The sequence below is a fragment of the Oryctolagus cuniculus genome, chromosome 12 (assembly GCF_964237555.1).
Source record: "Oryctolagus cuniculus chromosome 12, mOryCun1.1, whole genome shotgun sequence".
NCBI lineage: Eukaryota > Metazoa > Chordata > Mammalia > Lagomorpha > Leporidae > Oryctolagus > Oryctolagus cuniculus.
This window is the reverse complement of record NC_091443.1, coordinates 2,045,718-2,067,285: the sequence shown is the minus strand read 5'-3', so window position 1 is coordinate 2,067,285 and position 21,568 is coordinate 2,045,718. Positions and strand designations below refer to the sequence as shown.

Genomic DNA, 21,568 nt, shown 5'->3' with positions numbered 1-21,568 from the left:
GAGGGTGTGTGTGTGTGTGTGTGAGGCATGTGCACATTGAGGGTGTGTGTGGGGCATGTGCACACTGTGAGGGGGTATGTGTGTGTGAGGCATGTGCACACTGAGGGTGTGTGTGGGGGGCATGTGCACACTGTGTGTGGGGGGGCATGTGCACACTGAGGGTGTGTGTGGGGGGCATGTGCACACTGTGAGGGGGTGTGTGTGTGGGGGGGCATGTGCACACTGTGAGGGGGTGTGGGGGGGCATGTGCACACTGAGGGTGTGTGTGTGGGGCATGTGCACACTGTGAGGGGGTGTGTGTGTGGGGGGGCATGTGCACACTGTGAGGGGGTGTGTGTGTGTGTGGGGCATGTGCACACTGTGAGGGTGTGTGGGGGGGCATGTGCACACTGAGGGTGTGTGTGTGTGTGTGTGAGGCATGTGCACATTGAGGGTGTGTGTGGGGCATGTGCACAGTGTGAGGGGGTATGTGTGTGTGAGGCATGTGCACACTGAGGGTGTGTGTGTGGGGCATGTGCACACTGTGTGTGTGGGGGGCATGTGCACACTGAGGGTGTGTGTGGGGGGCATGTGCACACTGTGAGGGGGTGTGTGTGTGGGGGGGCATGTGCACACTGTGAGGGGGTGTGTGTGTGTGTGGGGCATGTGCACACTGTGAGGGTGTGTGGGGGGGCATGTGCACACTGAGGGTGTGTGTGTGTGTGTGTGAGGCATGTGCACATTGAGGGTGTGTGTGGGGCATGTGCACAGTGTGAGGGGGTATGTGTGTGTGAGGCATGTGCACACTGAGGGTGTGTGTGTGGGGCATGTGCACACTGTGTGTGTGGGGGGCATGTGCACACTGAGGGTGTGTGTGGGGGGCATGTGCACACTGTGAGGGGGTGTGTGTGTGTGGGGGGCATGTGCACACTGTGAGGGTGTGTGTGTGTGTGTGGGGCATGTGCACACTGTGAGGGTGTGTGGGGGGGCATGTGCACACTGAGGGTGTGTGTGGGGGGCATGTGCACACTGAGGGTGTGTGTGTGGGGCATGTGCACACTGTGAGGGGGTGTGTGTGGGGGGGCATGTGCACACTGTGAGGGGGTGTGTGTGTGTGTGGGGCATGTGCACACTGTGAGGGTGTGTGGGGGGGCATGTGCACACTGAGGGTGTGTGGGGGGGGCATGTGCACACTGTGAGGGGGTGTGTGTGGGGGGGGCATGTGCACACTGTGTGTGTGTGGGGGGGGCATGTGCACACTGTGAGGGTGTGTGGGGCATGTGCACACCCGGAGGGTGTGTGGGGGCAGCGAACTGGCTGTCATGAAGCATACAGGGAATGCTTTGTGTAAGAACCGGGTCGTGTCCAGCATGATCACTTAGAAATGAGCAGACGCTGGGGAGAGATTTATCTTGGTTTTGGTCAGGTTTTCAAGACGTGAGATTCTCATCCAGACATACTGCAGAAACAGAAATAGGAAACGGCTGGAGTCCTGGCATGGAAGGAAATGCCTGGTTTGTTTTAATTTTATGAAACTAAGAGCCAGCATCAAGTCCACTCCTCAGGAGTCGTCACAGCCAGTCTAGTGAACGATGTGATGTATCTGCATTGAGAGTTGTATGGCAAAATGATAACTGAAAAACAACGAAAAATGTTATAATCCACTGAAGCCCTCAAGGTTAAGTTGTTGCTAGTCATAGAAACATGATGGATACCCTGGTAGCATTATTACGGATAATAGCAACATCTTTTGCCTGCATCTCTCTTACCCATAACATCTCAGTGGCTACGTGTAGATGACTTTTCCACCCAGTGTATCACAGAGCTGATTTGATTTAGAAATAGCTTGACAGGAATTTCTTTTAAGGTCATCTAAGGTCATCTCAGTGCCAGCGACGTCCTTGGCAGAGGGCATCACCATCGTAGGATTATAGGATGTGCCGGTCTCTTGCTTTCACAGCGTGTTTATTCTAGGGCCAGTGTCACGTCCTTTCCCCCGAGTGGACTCCAGGAAGTCAGATTTTCCCTTGGGACTCTTGCTGCTGGGGGAGCAGTGGTCACAGGTGCAGGCACAACCAGTATGGAAATGGCTGACAGGAAAAAATGAAGAACAGAGGAGAGGAACCACAGAGGAGCCTTTAGTCGAAGTGCGTGTTTCTTACATTCCCAACTGCAGGTGTCAGGGGGTGTGACACACTTCACACTCGTGCAGAAACCTCCACAGTGCACGGGCAGTGTGATGACGGAGCCCTGGTGCTCAGCACGTTTGCTGAGTGAGTAAATGAGTGGCAGAGAACAGCAGATAATGTCTGTGGTTATTGGGTAGCTCAGATAATGAGTAGGCAGCAAACCAGGTGTTTTTTGTTTTTAAGATTTACGTGAAAGGCAGAGTTGGAGGGGATGTGTGGTCAGGGAGATAGATTTTCCATCCACTGGTTCAATCCCCAAATGGCCACAACAGTCAGGGATGGGCCAGGCCAAAGCCAGGAGCATAAAACTCCTTCCAGGGTGGGTGCAGGGCCCACCCTGCCCTTGGGCCGTCTTCCACTGCTTCCCCAGGCACATTAGCAGGGATCTGGATCAGAAGTGGAGCAGCTGGGACCTGAACTGGCATCCATATGGGATGCCAGCATTGCAGGCTGTGGCCTATTATGCCACAATGCTGGTCCCAAACCAGGTATTTTAAAAATAGTGTTTGTGATGAGCAAGTATTATTATAAGATTTCTTAAAATTTGGATAGGAAGGTAAATTTACTAAAAAATCCACCTGTATGCTTTTCTCCATCTTCCTAAACCTTGTCTGCACACACATGAAATACTTGCATAATTATAACCTTGGATTAACTGTAGGTTTTTTCTTTTTTTCACATTGTATTGTTGAACATTTTTTCCAATTGCACAGTGATATTAAAAGTAAAAATTGTGTAAAAACATAGTATTATTGTCCATCAGGTTGGTAACTCTGTTGTTGGTTCTGTTTACATTTAAAAATACATTGAAATTTCAGTGCCCCTCCCTGCCCTGCGAAACAAGACAGTCTTTACTCAGCACCTTGCAGTGATAATTAAGAAGCTAGGTAGTGTTGGTGTCGTGTGACCACGTTTATCAGAAAGTGAGAGGAAGGGAGTGGACACTTGGCCGGTGGCTGTGATGCCCGTATCTCATGGCAGCTTTCTGCCTGGTTCCTGACGACAACTTTCTGCCAGTGCAGACCCAGGGAACACAGCAGGTGGTGATTCAAGTAACTGGGTTCCTACTGCCCACATGGGAGGCCTGGCTTGTGTTCCTGGTTCTTGGGTCTGGCCCTGCCCGTTGCGGCTGTTTGGGGAGTGAATCGGTGGATGGGAGCTCTCTCTGTCTCTCTGCTTCTCACATAAGTACTTGTTTTTCTTCAGAGTGAAACAATAGCTGCTATTCTGCCGTGCCACTGTTCCTGAAACTCTAAACCTGTAACTGAAATGGTTAGGTTGGATTGGAGGAGCATGTCTGGGGAATTAAAGACCCTGTGTGACTCCTCAGTAAGCATTAGGGCATGGAGGCACCTGGCTGCGTCTTGGGATTGAAAAGAGTAGTTTTTGCTTGAGTATGTAAGGTGGGATGGAGTTGGCTCTGCTCCTCCAAAGATCCCATAAAAATATCTTCCCAGTGGCACATTTGACAGGTACCCACTGTGATATTTTAGAGTAAGGATTTTGAGGCTCGGTGTTCATATCTTTTTTTTTTTTTTTTTTTGATTTAGTTAGAGACCTTTCATCAGCGGTTTACTCCCCAAATTGTCACATCACCTGGCACTGGGCTAGGCCAAATCCAGTAGCCAGGTGCTTCATCTGGGTCTCTCACATGAGTTCAGGGGCACAAGCACTTGGGCCACCTTTTGCTGCTTTTCCCTGGCACTGTAGTGGGGAGCTGGATTGGAAGTTGAGCAGCCTGGTCTTGAACTGGTGCCCATATGGGATCCCAGCACCGCAGGTATACCACCTCATCTACTTTCTAGAACAACTTTAAACTGTAGAAAACTGTCATTTTGTATGTGGATTCCATGCCGTTTTCCATATCCCAGTGGATATGCAGACAGGACCAAAAGATGTCAGGAATAGGAGAAAATTCACTTGTGTCTCTTCAGATGGATTTGTTATGTGTTAGAAGGACTAGAGTGTTGGTGCGCTTCAGTCCAGTAGGGTTTTGCTTATAGATATTGAGCATCTCTTCCCATGGAAGTTCTTTAAAGTATGTTTCATTTCCTCCTAGAAAACAAACCTCAAGCAAATGGACAATCTCATGCCCTTAACGGTGACCGCACAGGATCCTTGCCGTCCGCCCAGGGCGCAGGAGACGGATGGCTGCATTCTTCCTTGTGCACGAGAGCCCTCGGGCAGCCAGCAGCTTCCTCCTCCCCCTGGAGAGACCCCGAGTGCTGCATGCTGCCCAGGAGGCCCTGCTGGGCAGAGGGACTGTAGCCACGCGCCGCAGAGCCTGGTTGAGGGAGAGAACAGAGACCATTCCTCTATGAAGAAGCCAGGCTTGGAAGGAAAAGGGGAAGAGGTGGAGCCTGCACACACTGGGGATTCTGGAGTGGTGTCTGGGCAGGAGGGCCGCCTTCAGAGTGAGCCTGGCTGCGGAGTGGGGGGCTCAGAGAACTTGGCATCCTGTGGAGACAGACATGAAGAAACTGGAAGAACACGTTCTGGAATGGCCAGCGGAGATAGCGTGCCCCAAGGAGACGTGGTCGTGGAGCCAGGCACAGCCTGGTGTCCTGCAGGGGAGCTGGCAGGTGATGTAGCCACAGAAGTCTGTGCCCTAGCGACTGCGGGGGCAGAAGGAGACCTGGAGCGCCCCGCCGCCCCCAGGCAGAAGGTGCTTCGAGGAGGGAAGCGTCCAGTGGAGAGATCCGGGAACTCTGAGGTCAGCACAGCTGGGGCGTCTGATGCGCAGGTCACAGGCAAGCCCGGGGGCAGAGCTGCTGTTCCGAACGGTGTCTCTGCCTCCGCTGCCCGGGCAGGGGACGCGCCGGCGACTGCTGCACTTGCTGTGAGTGGTGGAGAAAGCTCCGTTGAGAAGGCAGCAGACACTGAAACTTCAGGAAGTGCTGAACAGAATGCTGATGTTCCAGTAGATACCAGCTCTCTGGTCACCGCAGGTGCTGCGAAAGACAGGATGTCAGGTGGATTGGAACCTGCCTCGGCCTTAGCAGACATAGGTACGGCAGTGTCATGCTCGGATATAACCGCTCCTGGGCTAGAAGAAGGTGCCCTGGGAGACCAGCAGTCAGAAGCAAATTCCTCAGCGGGAAGTGATCCGCAGGACGCTGACCCTCTGTGTCTGCAGGGTGCAGTGCCCTCTAGTGGCGAGTCTGGTGCACAGCACTGCGGTGGCAGAGTGAGTCAGCCCCAAAGCACCCCAGCAGGGCAGCCCAGCGCACTAGATGCTTCCTCTGCCGTTGGTTGTGAAGATCCGCAGGCTACAGCCGTCACCTCTGACCCTGGTGGGGAGTCCCAGGAACGCGGGGATACCTGTCCTCTTGGCATTTCGGATAAAATGGGCCAGAGAAAGGATTTAAAACGAGATACACCTGCAGTAAATCTGTGTGTGGATGTTTCCCCTCCACGTGAAGTTGTGCCCAAAACTGAGAAAGAAATGGCGCCAGACCGAGCGCTGACATCAGGCAGCGCTGTCTCTCTGGCAGGCGGTCCCGGCAGTGAATCAGTAACCAAAGATGACGCACTTTCCCCTGTCTCCTCCCAGAAAGAAAAGGGAACAGCAACTCCTCCGCCACATACAGCTACAGATGGTGGAGAGGGTCAGGACGGAGAGCCAAGTGGTCCTGTTAAGACGGGCCAAGAAGACCTGGCAACTGGACTGCCCACGTCCTCCCCTGCCTCCCAGCTGCAGCCTGGCATGGGGAATACCAGTCCCACAGGACTTGGTGGGGAGCACGAGGGCCCTGGCTCCTCCGCAAACCCTGAAGCTCGGAATGTCCAGGGGGACACGGAATCTGCCCTGCAGAGTGTGAGTAAGCCCACAATGGCTCCTGGTTCAACTTTGACTGAAGAAGAAAAAATTCTGGTGGTTCCAGAAAGCCCTGTAGCTCAGGGACAGGACGACAGGGGTAAGACAGGGACTTGTTCCTCCATCAAGGAAGACACACTGTCTTCAGGAGCATTGCAGGGCGAGCAGAGGGTGCTGCCTCCTGGACTCGAGACTCAAGGACTCTGTAAACAACCCAGCTCGGCTGCCTGCGCCCAGGACAAGGCGTTTCAGGACTGCCATTCGCTGGGCACACCCTCTGCCTGTCTGAAGACGGACACCAAGCATGACAAGGAAGTGGCCCCACAGCCGGGTGAAGGTCTGGCTGCAGGGAGTCTGGTGTCACCAGGAGCAAATCTGGCTGTGGAAGCCTTGACTGTGGAGCAGAACAGCTCCACCCTGCTGCCTGGCCTGTGCTCAGAGGGCTCTCAGGCTCTGCACAGTCTGCCTTTGGCTCCGGGAGTTGAAGCGAAGACCCCTCCACCCCAGGACAGAGCTGGTGCCTACGAGGTGAGTGGAGAGGAGAGGGTGGATGCTGCACAAGGCCCTGCCAGGCCCACAAGCAAGGATTTATCTGACGACCCCCTGGACATCCCGCTCCCCAGAGTCCTGCTGAGGCTGGAGAAGAATGCGAGCCAGGGTTTGCCGGGACCTTTACCGGACACAGTTCCCACAGACCTGCCGGCAGCTGCAGCGCCAGAGATGCTACCTCCTGATGGGCAGAAAGGGCGCCTGGAGGGAGCAGACCACAGCTGTACCACGGGCGACTCCAGGGAGGAGCCAGTGGACGACGATGCCCAGCTGCTTATTCCCCAGGGGCCCCCCACAGAGCCAGCGCTTGTGGCCCAGGAGGACGAGGCCCCCACTGGCATGAAAGAACGCAGGAGAGCTTCAGCGCCAGGCAGGGACAGGGGTGCTCCCTCTCCACCTCGCGGGGTCTCTGCCCAAGAGGGGCCTCTGGCTCGGGGAGCCGACTCCATCGAGGAGGCCGCCACCCGCATCGTGGAGGCTGTCCTGGAACGCGTCCGGGCCTCAGCAGCACCGGCTCCCGAGGGGCAGCTGTGCCGTCCTGAGTGGCCGGAGGGTGCTCCCCCAGAGAGGGGGCACGCTCTCCCACCCAGGGGGCCCTCGCAGACAGGCAGTGCTCTGCAAGCAGCTGGACAGGAGGCATCAGAGAAGAGGAGTCTGCCCGCCCCAACAACAGGTAAGCAGGGCGGAATGCACAGGCACCATTTGGAGACGCAGACTCCCTGTGGGTCTGTGAGAATGCTGTTGACGCTGCAGCTGTGTGTGCTTGTCGTTGGAGCCTTGTCCGTGTTGCGTACTGGCCAGCTTGCGAGGCCCCACCCTCAGGAGAGACTGTGGTCTCAGGGCAGAACAGATTTTGCTTCCTGTGGTGTAGACTCCATGGGCACGTGACTGGATTGCCTGTGAGCTCTCTGCCTGCTACACTGAAGCAGCTGCCACTTCCCACACGGCTGGTCACAGGTGCTCTGAGGCGGTGCAGGAGTTGTCCACGTTCCGATGACCATGGCTGAGTCCTTTTTCTGGAGCCCCAGAAAACAGTGCTGAAGAGATGTTTTCTGTGCAAGCCTGAACCCCCTCACACCCGTCACCCTCTGCGTTCTGAGCAGCGCTTAGTCAGGGTGGGGGCAGGAGCAGCTGTTGGTAGCGTTCCAGGCTAAGGGCCTGGCCTCCAAAATGGTGGTGTTAGGTCATTGGTTTTGCTTGGGAGTGGGGGAGGGACGTTCCTTCCCTTTCCTGCCAGAGGAGCAGTTCCACTGCCTGTTGCTTGGGGCAGCAGTCCCGGAATTCAGGGCCCTGCACGCACCGGGTAGGATGCAGGATTTCCGCCCGAGCTTCGTCTGCCGAGCTGCTGTCGCCGGCAGACCTTGTGTCTGCTTATCTCAGAGAAGCAGCTGCACCGAGCAGCCTGCGCGCGGCAGCCTGGTCCTCCTGTGGGTAACCATGTGTGGCGAGAGCAAGGGGAGCTGCGCTGTCGCGGGAGAGCTTGCCCAGGGTTTGGTCTTGACTCCCGAGAGCACTTAGAGGTCAGTGAGGATACGCACCTTCATGCCACCGCCTGTTACCAGCTGGGCACGAGGACTTCCCTGTGCTCGCCCCAAGGCTCCTGTAGGTAAGAAGCAGTCTGCCTTGTCTTGATTGTTTGAATGTTTCTGCCATTCTTTTCCACTTTTGACAGTCCTCTTAAGCGTAGTACATGTTAAGAGTGTGGGGGTGGAGAGAAACGAACTAAACAGAATGAAAAAAGAAGTTGCCTGGGAAGTAGAGCAGTTTGAGCATGGCCCTGCCCCCCGGGAAGGCCTTGCGGCTGGCTGCGGCCTCCCCCCTCGGTGAGTTCAGGTTTTCACTTCTGTTGACGCTCTGGATGGTGAATGGTAGAGATTTGCTGGCTGCTGCCTCGGGTCGCGCACCACAGGAAGTCTATTTTGGGGGCCCTGGCAGGTTGGCATTTAGGAGAATGGGAGTGGCTGTAAGCTGATGCCCGCTGTGTTCTTTTTGTTCTGTGCTGTGTCCCTGGCCTCTCGGGCTTGGACGGTTTCTCTTTCTGGCTCTACGCCAGGCAAGCGTGAGCTCTATGGGGTTTGGGTCTATAGTTCCTGTGGAAGACAGGTTAGACCCAGGAGGAATGTCAGACTTGGAGTTAAAATGCACAGAGATAGTGAAGATGGCGAGGAGCGATGTGTCAGTTTTGAAGGGGTAGTTTGAGCGGTGCGTGTGGTGTAGGCGAGGTACTTGTTCTGTGGTCTGGAGGAGTCATGGCAGGCTCTGTGCTCACGGTCTCCCATTCTAGAAAGGATTCGTCGGAGTGATGAAATCGATTCTTGCTTCAGAAAGTAGCCGGCTCGGGGAAGGCCCTGGTCACATTGCCTTGGAGAAGAAGCACCTGACGGTGACCTCAGAGCCCAGGGTGTCTCCTGCCGAGTTGAGGCTCCAGTTGTGTTTAATTTAATGCTGTCTGCTGAGCCAGGAGACACAGCTGGTTAGAAGGAACGAGGTGTGGCCCTTCACGCAGCCACAGCATTGGTCACTATGTAGGCCTTGGTGGCGCCTGAGGGACCCCAGCCAGGGCAGCCGAGGTGCCCAAATGGATTTTTTCAGGTGATAGGTGTAGGAAACTAAGGTTGTACCTAAAATCACATCCCCAGATGAGTGAGAATGAAAATCAGCAACAGCTCTCCTGCCCACAGGTTACCCTGACTCACGTGACAGTCTTCTCATCCAGGGATGCGTCTAAGAGGATTGCTCAGTCAGTCTTTAACCTTTAATTACATTTTATGAAATCTAACCCAGATTTTGTTTCTCTGGGCAAGGAAAAACTTGTTTGCCCATTGTAAGATTGCTGGTAAGATTGTATAATTAGGGCAATGAAGGGAGAAGTGAGATTTATAAATGTTCATTTATAGAAGTATAACTCTGCTAAATCTAAACTAGACTTTTGTGCTTGCCACATGTCCTGTTGGAATAAAATCCTAATAATGTAATTTATTCTTTGGCAAAGGAAACTGCCCTGCTCTTTGGTGGCAGGAGCGTCGTTCTGTGCCAAAGCAGCAGCAGCATGCATGGGGTTAAACACAACCGCAAGGAGGTTTCCGGGTGAACTGGAGAAGCCGGTTGCTCCGTCTGTGTGTGCACTGCCCAGGGGAACTGCGGCTCTTCAGCTCGGGTCCCCTGTTGCTTCCGTCTGTGTGTGCACTGCCCAGGGGAACTGCGGCTCTTCAGCCCGGGTCCCCTGTTGCTTCTGTCTGTGTGTGCGCTGCCCAGGTGAACTGCGGCTCTTCAGCCCGGGTCCCCTTAGAGAAGTGTCAGGAGGCTAAATTTGCCTCGGACATAATGTTGATCACTTCCTTCCTGTGCTTGGTCATGTATGTGGTGGTCAGGTAAACCTAAGCCACTACTGCTTGGTCTGTCAGCTGTGCCAGTGAGGGGACAGTGGTGTGGTTGCAGAAAAAAACATATGGAAAGACTTTTTTCCCCCAAGATAAGGAATTGCTGGTTTGTGATTGTATTTTGGCTTTGGAAGAAATTCGAGTTAAAAACCGATTTACAGAATAGTTGGGCCTCACCGTTGCTGGGTGTGTGGCTTGTTCTTAGGCAGCCAGCCTCTACCGGAGGCCTGGCCTCACTCTTGTGGCCTGTTCCACGTGGTCTTTCACAGCTCTCTCCTGCCTTTGTTGTGCATGCCAGCATGGACCACCTCACTTGAGCCGTCATTGTCCCCTTAGCACTCAGGCTTTTGCTTTGCCGCAGGCAAGTCAGCACCACACTCAGAAAAGTCAGGGTGGTGATGGATACCCAGCAGACAGAATTGCTCTCTGTCCACTCCAGAGCCACAGGGAGACCAGGGAAAACCCCACGAGCATGTGCGCTCAGGTCAGAAGTGACACCAGCTCCTAACAAAAAGGAAAGAGTCTCCAGTTAGCAGAAAAGCGAAAACAAACAGAAACACGGAACTGGGAGTTTGCTAGGTACAGTAGGAGGCACAGGAACCGGTGTTTTCAAATGTACTCTGTAACCTCCTGTTCTCCTCAGACATGCCCGACATGAAAGCTGAAGCTGAAGTGGATTTTCTGAGTAATGCCCGAGTGAGTTCAGTTTCTGAAGAGGCGGCTGTGGGCAGCGGAGCGCCTGTACCCAAGATGAGACCAGGCCCGGAGAGCCAGGCGGTGAGTGGCACGGTGCCCGCGTGCGTGCTGGGCTGTGCAGTCTGGTCTGCTGTGTGTCCTTGATGGCCTTGGGTTCTGTTTGGGGGCAGAGGGACCCAACGGTATTTACCCCTCTTTGTTTTCTTAATTAAATGTAGATAGACTGTGGCAGTTAAACTGTAACTTGAAACGTATGAAAGGTGCCTATCACCAGCCAGATGGGCGCAGAAATGTGTTTGCCCGTTTTTTAAATTGCTAGTAAGATTTTATAGTCAGGGCAAAGAAACGAGATTCTCCGGCGTGAATTTCTTGGAGGTTGTCGTGGAAAGCTTTTTCCCTGTGAGCACAGGACTGTAGAGCTTGTCTTCAGGCCTAAAGGTGTCGCACAGTGACAGGTACCACAACAGGCTGAGTAAGCCTTTCTTCACCCAGCTCTTCATTCACAGGCTGATAGCACCAGTAAGATTTAGTTGATGGCTCAGTAGTCACCACCTGAAAGACAAAGGTGTGTCTTACAGTGATAATGGACGGTCTGGTGAGGTTTTTTGTAGCACCTTTATTGGGAGGGAATTCATACTGCGAAATCCATTCATTCAAATAAAGTGCACAGTTGAGTGGTTTTTAATTTATTTGGTGCTGTGTAGGACTCACCACTGGTATTCTGATTTTAGGACAGCATTGTCACCCCCCAAACCCACCCTGCAGCAGTTGCTCTCCCAGCCTTGCACTCTCCAGCGCCTCACAGCCTGGAGTCTGTTGTTGCTGCTGTGGGTTTGTGCGTCGTGATGCTTCGTGTAGCAGAGTCATGTGATGTGTGGCCTTCTCCGTTCACTCCGTGTCATCAGAGTTCACCCATGTTGTAGCATGTGTCAGCATTTTTCTTTTTATTTGTTATAAAGATTTATTTTATTTATTTGAAAGAGTTATAGAGAGAGGTAGAGACAGAGAGAAGTTTTCCATCCACTGGTTCACTCCCCAAATGGCCATAATGGCTGGAGCTGTGCCAATCTAAAGCCAGGAGCCAGGAGCTTCTTCTGAGTCTCCCACGTGGGTGCAGAGGTTCCAGGACTTGGGCCATCTTCTACTGCTTTCGCAGGCTCTTTATCAGGGAGCTGGATCAGAAGTGGAGCAGCCAGGACTCGAACCGGCTCGTGCTGCAGTCCTGGGCTTTAACCTGTTGTACCACAGCGCTGGCCCAGCATTTTTCTTTTTTTTTATTTTAAAGATTTTATTTATTTATTTGAGAGGTAGAGTTACAGACAGTGAGAGGGAGAAACAGAGAGAAAGGTCTTCCTTCTGTTGGTTCACTCCCCAGGTGACTGCAACAGCCAGAGCTGTGCCAATCCGGAACCAGGTGCTTATTTCCAATCTCCCATGTGGGTGCAGGGGCCCAGGACTTGGGCCATCCTCTACTGCTTTCCCAGGCCACAGCAGAGAGCTGGATTGGAAGAGGAGCAGCTGGGACTAGAACTGGTGCCCATATGGGATACCGGCACTGCAGGCAGAGGATTAAACTACTGCGCCATGGTGCCGGCCCCTCCAGCATTTTTCTTAATTGGCAGCTGTTCCATTGTGTGGCTGTGCCATGCCTTGTTGTGCATCTGCACTGATCCCACTGTGGGCTGTTGTGAAGAGCTCTGTGTGCAAGAGCAAGTGCATGTGTTGCCATGTCCCTGCAGGTAGGGTTACATAGTAATTGCACATTTGATACCCAGTAGATTTTTTTAAAATATGAAGAATCTTAAAAAAATATATAGAAAATATATATTATGAAGCACTATATGGATCTCAAATTTTTGTACCAAAATAAACTCATTTTAAAATTCCATTTTTTGTAAACCTTCATTTTTTCCTCCAGGGTCTTGATTTTAATTATTTTTTTCTTGTTTAAAAAAGGAAGCATTTTTTTAAAGATTATTTATTTAAAAGGCAGAGTTAGAGACACAGAGAGATCTTTCATCTTCTTGGGCCAGATGCATTAGCAGGGAGCTGGATCTTAAGTGAAGCAGCCGGGGCTTGGGCCTGCATTCATGCAGGATCCCAGCATTGAGCTTTAGCTTAACTTGTGTGCCAGGACACTGGCCCCAAGCAAGCGATCTTGCCGAAAGGAGCAGCACTCTGCTTTAGATGCCATGCTGGTCAAAAGCATCCTTAGAAAGCTGGAAGCGTCGTCTTGTTTCTCCAAAAGGCAGTCTTGGACTCATTTGGAGTGCACAGTGCTGTTTGGAATAAAGGTACCCCCTAGGTACACTGTTTGAAGTGTGTGCACGTGATAACCAGGCCTCCTCATGTGCCCTGGTGCGAAGGGGCTGACTTTCCAAGCCACCCCTCGTTACAGATAGAGTTTGTGACCACCGCCCGGGCAGCTGCTTGGACAGCAGGCGTTATTCGGATGAACACTGCCTGAGTCTTTGTCTCCACATCTCCACAGCAAGGGAAGGAAAGAGCGCACGTCCTGGAACTCACAGGCCTTGGCCTCAGTGTGCTGGCGAGGGGTGCCACGGAGCCAGCCTGTGCCTGGCTCCCGGCGCTTCACTTCCCGCATGTCTGTGCTGTTTCTTGTCTACTATAAAGAAGAAAACAAAACGGTTTTTTTGAAGTTTTTCTCTTGAACCTTTCCTCTTCTTCCAGTTTTAGGAGTTGACGGGGTAATATTCCTCTGATTAGTCAGCACACAGCCGTTTTCTGCGTAAAAGAGTGGATCTTGGGAGAATCACATGACTCTCTCAAGGTCATAGCCAGCTGTTAGGAGGAGCCTGGGCTGGGCTTAAAACACACACAGCAGGGCCCAGTCCGCACGGCCTCTCAGCCAGGCGCCATCCCTGGCAGGGGCGGTGTGCGGAGCCCGAGATCCACGTGACGTAATGTCCAGGCCTTGCCCTCTGCGCCTCACCTGTGCGCAGGCGTGGGAGATGTTCAGGTCTGCATCATAATAGAGTGTTTGTGTTCACAGTGTTGTCAGAATGACGTGAGATCTGACTCCCTGCCTGTCCTCTTGCTGTGGGCCACCCTTGCCCCATTCACGTGGACTGAAAGGAAAAAGCACAGACACACTTGGATTTCCTCTGTGTCCCATTTTCTCCCCGCCCTTTCGCTGCGCATGGACTGTGTGCTCGTGACAGGTTTTCACTGGTCGTGGACAGCAGTGTTCGAGCCAGTGGGACGCAGTCTGACAGCTGCCACTCTGCTGCTGAGGCGTGAGAGCAGCTGCGAGTGCAGGGGACTGCATGCCGCTGGGCTTCCACGGGCCTTACCGTGGGTCCCGAAGCTTGATTTCCTGTTGCTCATGTCTTGAAATAATCTTGTTTTGAACCTTTTCCCCAGTCATTTAAAAACAAAGTATAAAGCCCACTGTTACAGTGTCAGAGGCCATCCAGAAGCATACTTGCGCTCTGAAAGAAGGCAACTGAGATTTGTCCCCCCCCCCTTCTCCCCCTCCCCTTAAAAAAGGCATTCTGTTACACTACCAGCTGGGGCTGGTTTGCAATCCTGTCTCTTGAGCTGCCTTTGAGCCTGGGCTCCCTGGACCTCTGTGTGTCAGGTCTTCATTGTCGGGCATCTGGCTGTGCCCTCTGCAAAGGGCTGGTTGAGTTAGGACTGTAGTTGAGGAGGAGTGGTGTTTGCCTGATACTAGTTAACCTGGTCTTCCTGACACATGCGCAGTCTGTGGGTTGGCCTTGGGAGCAAACAGTCCTTGCTTTACTGAATCATGGTTTCACCCATTCGTCCTCTTAGTGTGTTGTGTGCCTGAAAAACTAGGACAGCGATGAAATTGTGGCAGTTTCCTAGTAACCTACATAAAGAATCCATCTGACTTCTTACGTGGGTCACCTTGTCTGTAAACAGGTGATTGTCAGGATGTGGGTCCGTGTCGAGTGGCACCACAAGAATTGAACAGAACAGCCAGAGTCCGGTTCTTGTGCGTTCAGTAGTCTGTCACCTGCCATATAAGCTTGGGAGTGACTTTGCATTCCTCACCCTAACACATGTGCCGTGAAATAAGCCTTGCTTTCACGAAGGAATTAGCTTATCTGATCAGAGAAAACGCATGTATGTTAAAAGTGTGGGTTTCATGATGGTCTTAACTTTCTTGACTTGGCAGGAAACTGCTCACCGTTTAGGTGCCAGGTCATTTACAGACCGCAGAGCCCGTCCCTGTCTAGTCGGAGGGCTTCACGGCTGTGGTTTGCTGGTGCAGGTTATGCAGGTTGCCATGTTTGCATGTGGGTCCCTCCCGCTCCTGAGCATCCTCTCCTAGTGTGCACTTCATGGTTTCAGATCACCTTTGGCTGCCTTCCTTTCCCCCTTGTGGAGTGAATGCGAATCACGGCTGAGACAGAGCCTGGTACACGTCAGCCATCTTGGAGCTGCTCATTAGTTTTGGAACTGAGGTTCCAGTATCCATCCCCCCCTTTTTTTCCATTTTAAGACGTATTTATTTGAAAAGCAGAGTGTCAGAGTGAGGAAGAGACAGAGATTGATTTGTTGGTTTTCTGTCTGCTGATTCATTCCCTGAAATGTTCGAGACATCCAGGTCTAGGCTGGGCAGAAGCTAGGAGCCAGAAACTCCCCCTGAGTCTCCCACATGGGTGCAGGGGCTGTGACACTTGGAGCATCCCCCACCGCCTCCCCAGCAGCATGAGCAGGGAGCTGTGGGGCGTGACCCAGCACTGACATGGGATGCCAGCATAGCGCACGCCACAGCACCGGCCACTTTCCCACACCCCCCTTCACTCTTCTGAGTTCCCTGTGGAATATGGTGGCTCAAACTCAATTACTGCTTCTTGAGTACGCAGTATGAGGGCTCGTGAAGGCCTCTTCTGTTAATGTAAGTTGGGACACATGGGCCTTGTTCTGTTTCTGAGAGCTTTGGGATTCGGAAGGAACTTTAAAGGGGATCCAAATCTAACATTTTGCTTCAGAGGAGAAGCAGTGGACATTATTTTGTTTCACAGCTAGCTGATGGTCAGCTGGGCTGGAGCCCAGTTTCTGTGTCAGTCATGCTAGCATTCAGCTGATGCTTCCGAAAGATGCACCCTGAGCGCACACTCCGCATGCGTCCCTGTGCACTGTGCACAGATTCCAGGCCACGCGTCAGATTCCCGTGCTTTCAGTAGTCACCGCAGCAGTTCCCCTGGCCATTCTGGGGTTGAAGCAGATTCACTTTACATCTGTGTAGCTGTCTCTGCTGTGGCCCCGGGAAGGCAGTGGAGGATGGCCCAAGTGCTTGGGCCCTGCACCCGCATGGGAGACCAGGAGGAAGCTCCTGGCTTCGGTCGGCACAGCACGCCGGCCGTAGTGGCCATTTTGGGGGGTGAATCAATGGAAGAAGACCTTTCTCTTTCTCTCTCACTAACTCTGCCTATCAAAATAAATAAATAAGTAAATAAATAAATCTATCTGTTTAGCTGTAGCTAAATATCAACCACCAAGATGGTGTTTGTCCAAGGAACTTGCTTTTGGTGGAGAAATTATGTAATATTCAGACCTGCTTTTTATTTCCTAAGGTTTGATAGGAAGAGAAGCAGAAGTTGAATGGAAACCAGGAGCTAACATTGAATTTTCAAGTCCAGAGAAGGAAACCTCTGGGGCCATTTACCCGGCCAGTGTGCTCCACCACGGCCAGCAGAGGATTCAGATTCCTGCCTGCCTGTCTCCGTTGCTGCAAACCAGCACCCTCCAATATAGGGGTCTTTGCTTTTCAAGATGTGGCCGGCTTCATTGCCTCCTGGGATCTGCTCATGAGGCATCTGCAGTAATTCCTCCCCCTGGGGCTCACTGTGAAAGCTGTTTAGCCGTATGGAACAGTTAATTCTGCAAGGCAGTTGGTGTCTTCAGGATGCCCATGGTACGGTCAAGGACAACTAGAAGACTGATGTGTTGAGTATTAGGTCAGTGAGGTGTTCTCTGCCTGCAGTGACTCCCTGATCAAGAAGGGAAACCAAACATCCAGTCAGCTGAAATTTCATTTTTTTTCCTGAAGATTTATTTGTTTATTTGAAAGGCAGAGTTACAGAGAGGCAGAGGCATAGCCAGAGAGAGTAAGATCTTTGATCCGTTGGTTCTTTCCTCAAATGGCCGCGATGGCAGGAGCTGGGGCTTCTTCTGGGTCTCCCACGTGAGTGCAGGGGCCCAAGCACTCCATCTTCTGCTTTCCCAGACCACAGCAGGGAGCTGGATTGGAAGTGGAGCCAGGTCTGAACCAGCGCCCATGTGGGTACTGGCACTGAGGATGGCGGCGTTACCCGTTATACCACAGCGCCAGCTCTCGCATTCTTATTTTTATAGTAGCATTAATGTTTGCTTCTAGAGGGTTGTGGTAATTGCAGTGTTGGTCTTGGACTGTTTCCTGTTAGTATCTCTCGAATTTTTTGTCCTGTTGTTATTTTTAATGGTACACTGTTTTCTTTCTCTTCTCTCAAGAGGGCATGCTTGCATTCTCAGAAATTTGGTTAAAAGCATTTGTTTTGTGTGGCTTTTCATGGCCCTTGCACCAAGCTTTCACGTGGCAGCTACCACGTAGTTCGGGAACTGATCTGTGGAGCCATGGCACTGACAGGACGTGGTAACCTCTGTTTACAGAAGGCCCTTGAAATGCATGAAACGTGGATAACTTAAATATAATTTTTAAAAATTAAAAAAGTCACAGACATACCATTTTTTAGTAGCATCCAACTCTTAGACATGTTTTCACCATATTTATATTCTAGTAATATTAATGTGAGCTCCTTCAAAAACGTTTGTTTATTTATTTGAAAGGCAGATTGTGACAAAGAGATCTTTCATCCTCTGATTCACTCTCCAGAGTGCCACCATAGCCAGGTAGGGGCCAGGCTGAAGCCGGGAGCCAGGAGCTCCATCCAGGTCTCCCAGATGGGTGGCAGGGACCCAGGCACCTGGGCCATCATCCACTGCTTTTCCAGTTTTCCACATTTGCAATGAGCTGAATTGAAAGTGGAGCAGCTGGGACTCTTTGCTGGTACTCATATGGATACTTTTATTGCAGCAGCTTAATGTTAACGTACTCTGCCGCAATGCCAGCCTCAGGAGCATTTTTAAAAATTAGACGTTTTCTGGATGGCGCCGCGGCTCAATAAGCTAATCCTCCGCCTGCAGCGCCGGGCACACCAGGTTCTAGTCCCAGTTGGAGTGCCGGATTCTGTCCTGGTTGCCCCTCTTCCAGTCTAGCTCTCTGCTGTGGCCCGGGAGTGAAGTGGAGGATGGCCCAAGTGCTTGGGCCCTGCACCGGCATGGGAGACCAGGAGAAGCACCTGGCTCCTGGCTTCGGATCAGCATGGTGTGCCGGCCGCAGTGGCCATCAGTGGGTGAACCAACGGTAAAGAAAGACCTTTGTCTCTGTCTCTCTCTCTCACTGTCCACTCTGCCCCCCCCTCTTTTTTTTTTGGACAGGCAGAATTAGAGAGAGACAGAGAGAAAGGTCTTCCTTCCCCGTTGGTTCACCCCCAAAATGGCCGCTACAGCGGGCGCTGTACCGATCCAAAGCCAGGAGCCAGGTGCTTCCTCCTGGTCTCCCATGCGGGTGCAGGGCCCAAGCACTTGGGCCATCCTCCACTGCCTTCCCGGTCCACAGCAGAGAGCTGGACTGGAAGAGGGGCAACCGGGACAGAATCCGGTGCCCTGACCGGGACTAGAACGTGGGGTGCCGGTGCCGCAGGCGGAGGATTAGCCTAGTGAGCCGCAGCACTGGCCAAAAGTTAGACGTTTTGAATGTGGTTAAAGCTTAGCAAGCAAATGTGTGAAGTTATCATCACAGTGTGTGACTCAATGCGTGAGCCATGCCATCCAGGAGTTCCCAGGGCGCAGGCCCCTGGAGAAGCGTGGTCTGCAGTGTAGGGTTTCCTTGTGAGTACCACGTGGCAGCACAGGTGGATGGATTGCATATCGCAGGGAATGAGGCTGCAGTTAGGGAGCCGTGGGTGTGCTTTTCGGCCTCAGACTCTTTTTTTTTTCTTCAAAAAAATGCCCACAATGCACTGAGCCATTTACCCCAGAACCCTGGAGGCTGATAATACTCAGTAGTACGTGGACCACTTGGGGGCTGAGAGGAATGGGGCCTCTGCTCAGCTGTCTGCCTTCAACCAGTGGGAGTCTCTTCTCTTTCTGGCCTCATGGTTCCATGCAGTGACGCAAGCGTTTTGCTTCCATTCTGGAAACTCCCAAAGCCCTGTCAGTCATTGCCTGAGGACTGAACGTGTGTTGTGACGTTATCGTGTGAAGCTTCCAGAGAACAGTGGTTGGGAGTGACGACGTCCTCCATTGGACCAGCAAGCGGCTCCCAGGAGCACCTTGAAGTCATGCTGAGCTTGGGCTTGACTCACAGGTTCATCTCCTTTGTTTGTGCTTCGTGTCTGTCCTGACAGAGCCATGGCATTGATCTATGTTTAAACCTTAAAGCCTCGTCCTTCTGGGACTGTAGTTGGCAGCTGAACACGTTCCTGTGTTCCTACTGCAGATAAATGCAAAAGATTTCTGAAACTGTTTGAAGTAATTACAGGAGTAATTAGAGAAGCGGCCCCTGTGAGAAATAGACTTGGGACTTTCATTAAGGTGAGACTCACAGGCGCACACCCGTGTGTTCCTTTGCTGTGCAGCATACAAGGCACTTGGGGAGTGGCACAGCATCTGGGAAGCTTTTGCTCAACCCTTCCTAGAGGCAGGTTTAAAGTAAAGAGCAGAGGCAGAGGAAGCTCAGGAGGGGAAGTTTCTTGTTTCATTGCTTAGACTCCGTGAGGAGAGATACCAGTAGAAAAATACACCTGGATTGCAGGTACCCCATCTCCCCTGTTTCATTTGTAAAGAAATAGCATGGGATCAGAAAGTGTGTAACTGAAACCATTCAAAAGCTTTTCTGTTTATATCCTAGATTCTGTAACTACATGAATCCAGAATCTTTTAGAAGTAATTATTTGTACCCTGGAATCTTGGTGTAGGAAGAATTTTAGTGCTCATGGGCTCTGTAGCTTTTGATGTACGAGGCAGGAGAGCAGAAGCTGCGGGGCCAGCCGGTGTGGGCCAGCTGCTTGCTGCTCCCGTGTCTCTCTTGGCACTGACCCTGCTGAAATAGGTTCCCCCAGTATCTTCAGCCTGGGACCCTCTCCAGTGTTTCTGCCGATGCCCAGCCGTTTGCTTGTTTCTCCAGGAAATCCTCACCCAGGAAGCTCTTTGACTCTCTTTACTGTCAGTGGACTTTCTGCTTCATATAGCTCCCTGCAACCCCAACCCTCTCCCCTACCCCCGTTGAAGAGAGAAATTATGGGAAGGGTGCAACCTGGTATGTCCACAAAATCCCTTTGCTGTGGTGGGTCAGCTGTGTGCCTCTGCCGTGCCGGTCTCTAGTGCTGCCTGTTGGCAAATTGCTGTCTGATACAGATTTTTGGAGGCTGTGGCTGGACCCCATGTGATCATAGAATGAGCTGATGTGCATTGAGTCTCTGTAATTCTTTTAAATAAATAAATCTTAAAAAAACCAGGTGGAGCCGGCGCCGCAGCTCACTAGGCTAATCCTCAGCCTGCGGCGCTGGAACTCCGGGTTCTAGTCCCTGTTGCTCCTCTTCCAGTCCAGCTGTCTGTTGTGGCCCGGGAGGGCAGTGGAGGATGGCCTAAGTGCTTGGGCCCTGCACCCCATGGGAGACCAGGAGGAGGCACCCGGCTCCTGGCTTCGGATCAGTGCAACACGCCGGCCGTAGTGGCCATTTGGGGGGTGAACCAATAGAAGGAAGACCTTTCTGTCTCTCTCTTCTCTCTCTTCTCTCTCTCTCTCTCTCTCTCACTGTCTAATTCTGCCTGACCAAAATAATAATAATAATAATAATAATAATAATAATAATAAAAAAATAAGGTGTAGGGCCGGTGCTGTGGCTCACTTGGTTAATCCTCTGCCTGGGGCCCCGACATCCCATATGGGTGCCGGGTTCTAGTCCCGATTGCTCCTCTTCTAGTCCAGCTCTCTGCTGTGGCCTGGGAAGGCAGTGAAAGATGGCCCAGGTGCTTGGGCCCCTGCACCTGCATGGGAGATCAAGAGGAAGCACCTGGCTCCTGGCTTTGGATCGGCGCACTTCTGTCCGGAGTGGTCATTTGGGGGGTGAACCAACAGAAGGGAGACCTTTCTCTCTCTCTCTCTCTCACTGTCTATGACTCTACCTGTCAAATAAAAAAAAAAAAATCAGGTGGAGAGCGGCATTAGCCGCTTGCTTCTCATTGACAATCCATTAATATGCATATTTAGGGTTGAGCAAAGAAGGGAGCCTGGTCCTTCCTGACTTCTGTGCAGAATTTGGATAACTGTCTGCAGTGAAATGGATTGGATGAAGAGCTGGTTATCAATGGCAGCACTAGAGGCAGAGTCCTAGCAGTTCGGACCTGGGAAAACTACTCGTTTGAAAGAACGATGATCACAGTGGATTGTGTTGAAGGTGATGCGCTTGTTTTGAGCTCCCTGGTGTGGATTTCTGTAAGAGCCTCACAGGGAAGGCAGTCGATGGGTGTTAGTGAGAGATAGCAGAGGCCCTCCGTTCTGCTCAGCAGTGCACTGGAGCCCAGGGCTGGCCTCCCCCACTCACCTCATCTCCTGGACTTGGTGCTTGGCCAGCCTGTGCTCTGCAGGCTGCTGACCCATTAAATGCACACACACACCCTGATTTTTAGAGAAATTATCAAAATACTTCCATGAAACTTGGCCTTGAGTAATGGGCCATTTGTGCAAAGTATGTTTAAAAGTTTTACTGGAACACTTGTTTTCTTGTTTCAAGGTTTATGTTGAAAACATTCGCAATTTTAAGAGTAACGTTAGTTCCAGAAAGCGACATCACATATTTTAAAGAAAAGCACTGGGATGGCAGCCTGTGGACCGCAGTGACCAGGACCTGCACCCGGTGCAG

The 21,568-nt window shown here is 52.1% G+C and overlaps 1 protein-coding gene across 18 annotated transcripts in view; it reads left to right on the top strand.

Annotated features, from left to right (window-relative positions):
* Positions 1 to 21,568, top strand: part of AKAP13 (A-kinase anchoring protein 13) — a 308,889-nt gene that overhangs the window by 145,698 nt on the left and 141,623 nt on the right. For all 18 annotated transcript variants that reach the window (XR_007915293.2, XM_070053466.1, XM_051835156.2 and 15 more), the window contains 2 exons: positions 4,228 to 7,207; positions 10,558 to 10,691. Coding sequence is in view for 17 of the 18 variants with exons in the window: in XM_070053466.1 (XP_069909567.1) it covers positions 4,228 to 7,207; positions 10,558 to 10,691 (3,114 nt within the window). In the remaining variant the exon portion in view is untranslated. The remainder of the gene's footprint in view (positions 1 to 4,227; positions 7,208 to 10,557; positions 10,692 to 21,568) is intronic.